Source organism: Sphaeroforma arctica, assembly GCF_001186125.1.
Source record: "Sphaeroforma arctica JP610 unplaced genomic scaffold supercont1.4748, whole genome shotgun sequence".
NCBI lineage: Eukaryota > Ichthyosporea > Ichthyophonida > Sphaeroforma > Sphaeroforma arctica.
The window spans coordinates 1-2,289 of NW_014035810.1; the positions used below are offsets into that span (position 1 = coordinate 1).

Genomic DNA, 2,289 nt, shown 5'->3' on the forward strand with positions numbered 1-2,289 from the left:
TATATATGTATATNTATATATATGTATATGTATATATATATATATATATATATATATATGGTATATATTTTATTATGTATATATGTGGGTGGGTGGTTGGGCTGGTGTGTTGTGGGTGGGTGGGTGTGTAGGTGTGTTTGTATATTTACATACGTAAAGTATGTTTGTATGTATGTAAAGTATGTATTCATGTATATATGTATGTATGTATGAGTATGATTTGTTGTTGTGGGTATACTGTAAAAACCCATGTGACTCCTAAACCGTTTAGCGCATCCAAATCGACTTGGTAACATGAAGTGAATCAATTTTAAATCAATTTCAATAAACAAACAGCCTCAAGATTTACTCTATTATACTCCACGATATCGTTCTGCGCAATATGGGACCCAGCCGGTTCGGAATTCGTAGTCAACATTGTTGACCTCTCCTTGTCTGCAACTATGTGAGCTGGTCGGAGATATACTCTCGCCTTGCTAGCCTCTCACAATGTAGTCGCAAGCATTAAATATTTAGCATTGATAACCTCTTTGAAGCGGGTAAATATTCACATATTTCGTAACTATAGTCCGTCTGTAACTTTAGTCTTCAACCCGAAGCCCTACGAAGAGTAAATCGCCAATACGACATAGAAATATTTGAAATACGCTTCTATTTCAGCCTTTACCGCTGCATGGTTGTCGATCGAATGTTGTTTTTCTACTAATATCATACATGCTTTAGAGTGCTTTACTCGCGTGTAAATAAGGCGCTTATTCAGTAGTGCAGTCGCAGACGGGAGAATGCTGTCGATAAGGCAACCCCTTTTCACCCCATGCGAGTGAGGGTTTGATGATGGGTATTTTGGGACACACATGGGTTGCCCATTTTTGGCGGGAACTGACGCCGTAATTCCTTATTTTTACATAAATATATTTTTTAGTAGACAACCGGTATGGTCTAAAAATACAATTTGTTTATAAAACCTTGAGCTGTATTTGTATACCTTTGTTCCAAGAAGAGTAAGTCCGCGGCGCCAATGTCACTACTTAAACAAGCGAGCAGACTGGCTTCGAGTCGCGCAAGTTCCACATCTCCAACAATGACTGACCATACCGCGTGGGTGACATCGTACAATATCCTCAGCAGCCACCTGTGCGAACCCTCGCACTTCCAAGCCTGCGAAACTGAACATCTGAACCAACGCAATCGTATCAAAAAAATCCTCGCTAAACTCACGCCGGAGATTGAAAAGAAAAGCATCATATGCTTGCAAGAGGTCAGCCGTACATATGCCGGCGATCTGCATGTATATTTTGCTGAGCGAGGCTACCACTTTGTAACTGGTTTGTACGGCAGGAAGTTCAATGACTTCATGGGCGTTGGTACCGCATGGCCGGTCGATGAATACGAAAGCCTGAACGTAAACACTAAGAAGCTAGCAGACACAGTTAAGTGGGGTAAAGAACCCGAACCAGGACTAGTCTATAACTCTTGCACTAGGGTTTTGAGCTTAGCCACGTGGCCACTGAGACAAGTAACGCCCAAAAGTTTTTGGTCGCCACCAGATGACCCATGGTACGTGTACATTTGTCGTTACGGTTCGATCTGCTCTATGAATAGTCCGTAGTATCTAGCATGTGCACTCATCTGATTTTTTTGGTCTGGGCCTCGGGTGCTTTTCGATGCTACAAGCCGTACAATTTTTTTCCGCACATATGATAATTCGTTCTAGAAAGGTTTGTGTACCAGTGATTTAGTTCGTGAACTCGCATTTTAACCATTCTCGTACCATCCCTGAAAGCATGCATACACCTCTCTATACCTTTATAAACATGTACGTATAACTCTAATCGTTGGTGATATATATATATATATATATGTGTGTGTGTGTGTGTATGTATGTATGTATATACACACACATATATATATACATATATATATATGGGTGTATATATATGCAATCAAGAGATAGTATGTAGAGGTAGTCACTTCTGATCGCCGTTCTCTTATTGACAATTTTATAAACTATACATAAACTTTACTGGTCGTCAACACCAAGAGGTTGTGGATAGAAGTAAATTAAGTAAGTAGTATTCCTCCTGGTACCCGGGGTATATCGTAGAGAGATCCGTTAAGCGATGGATCTTACATGGTATATATATTTATATATATATATATACATATATATGTATATTTGTCATATATATATATATATATATCATATATATATATATATATGTGTGTGTGTGTGTGTATGTATTTATGTTGTATGTTATTTGTATAGGTATAATTAATTTATATATTTAT

At 38.4% G+C, this 2,289-nt stretch overlaps 1 protein-coding gene across 1 annotated transcript; it reads left to right on the top strand.

The window, feature by feature from the left end:
* Positions 1 to 1,004: 1,004 nt before the first annotated feature.
* On the top strand, positions 1,005 to 1,560 carry SARC_14539 (hypothetical protein; the record flags this gene model as incomplete). Its single annotated transcript, XM_014291329.1, has 1 exon — positions 1,005 to 1,560. A coding segment is annotated over exon 1 (542 nt), but the record flags the coding sequence as incomplete, so codon positions are not given.
* Positions 1,561 to 2,289: the final 729 nt, after the last annotated feature.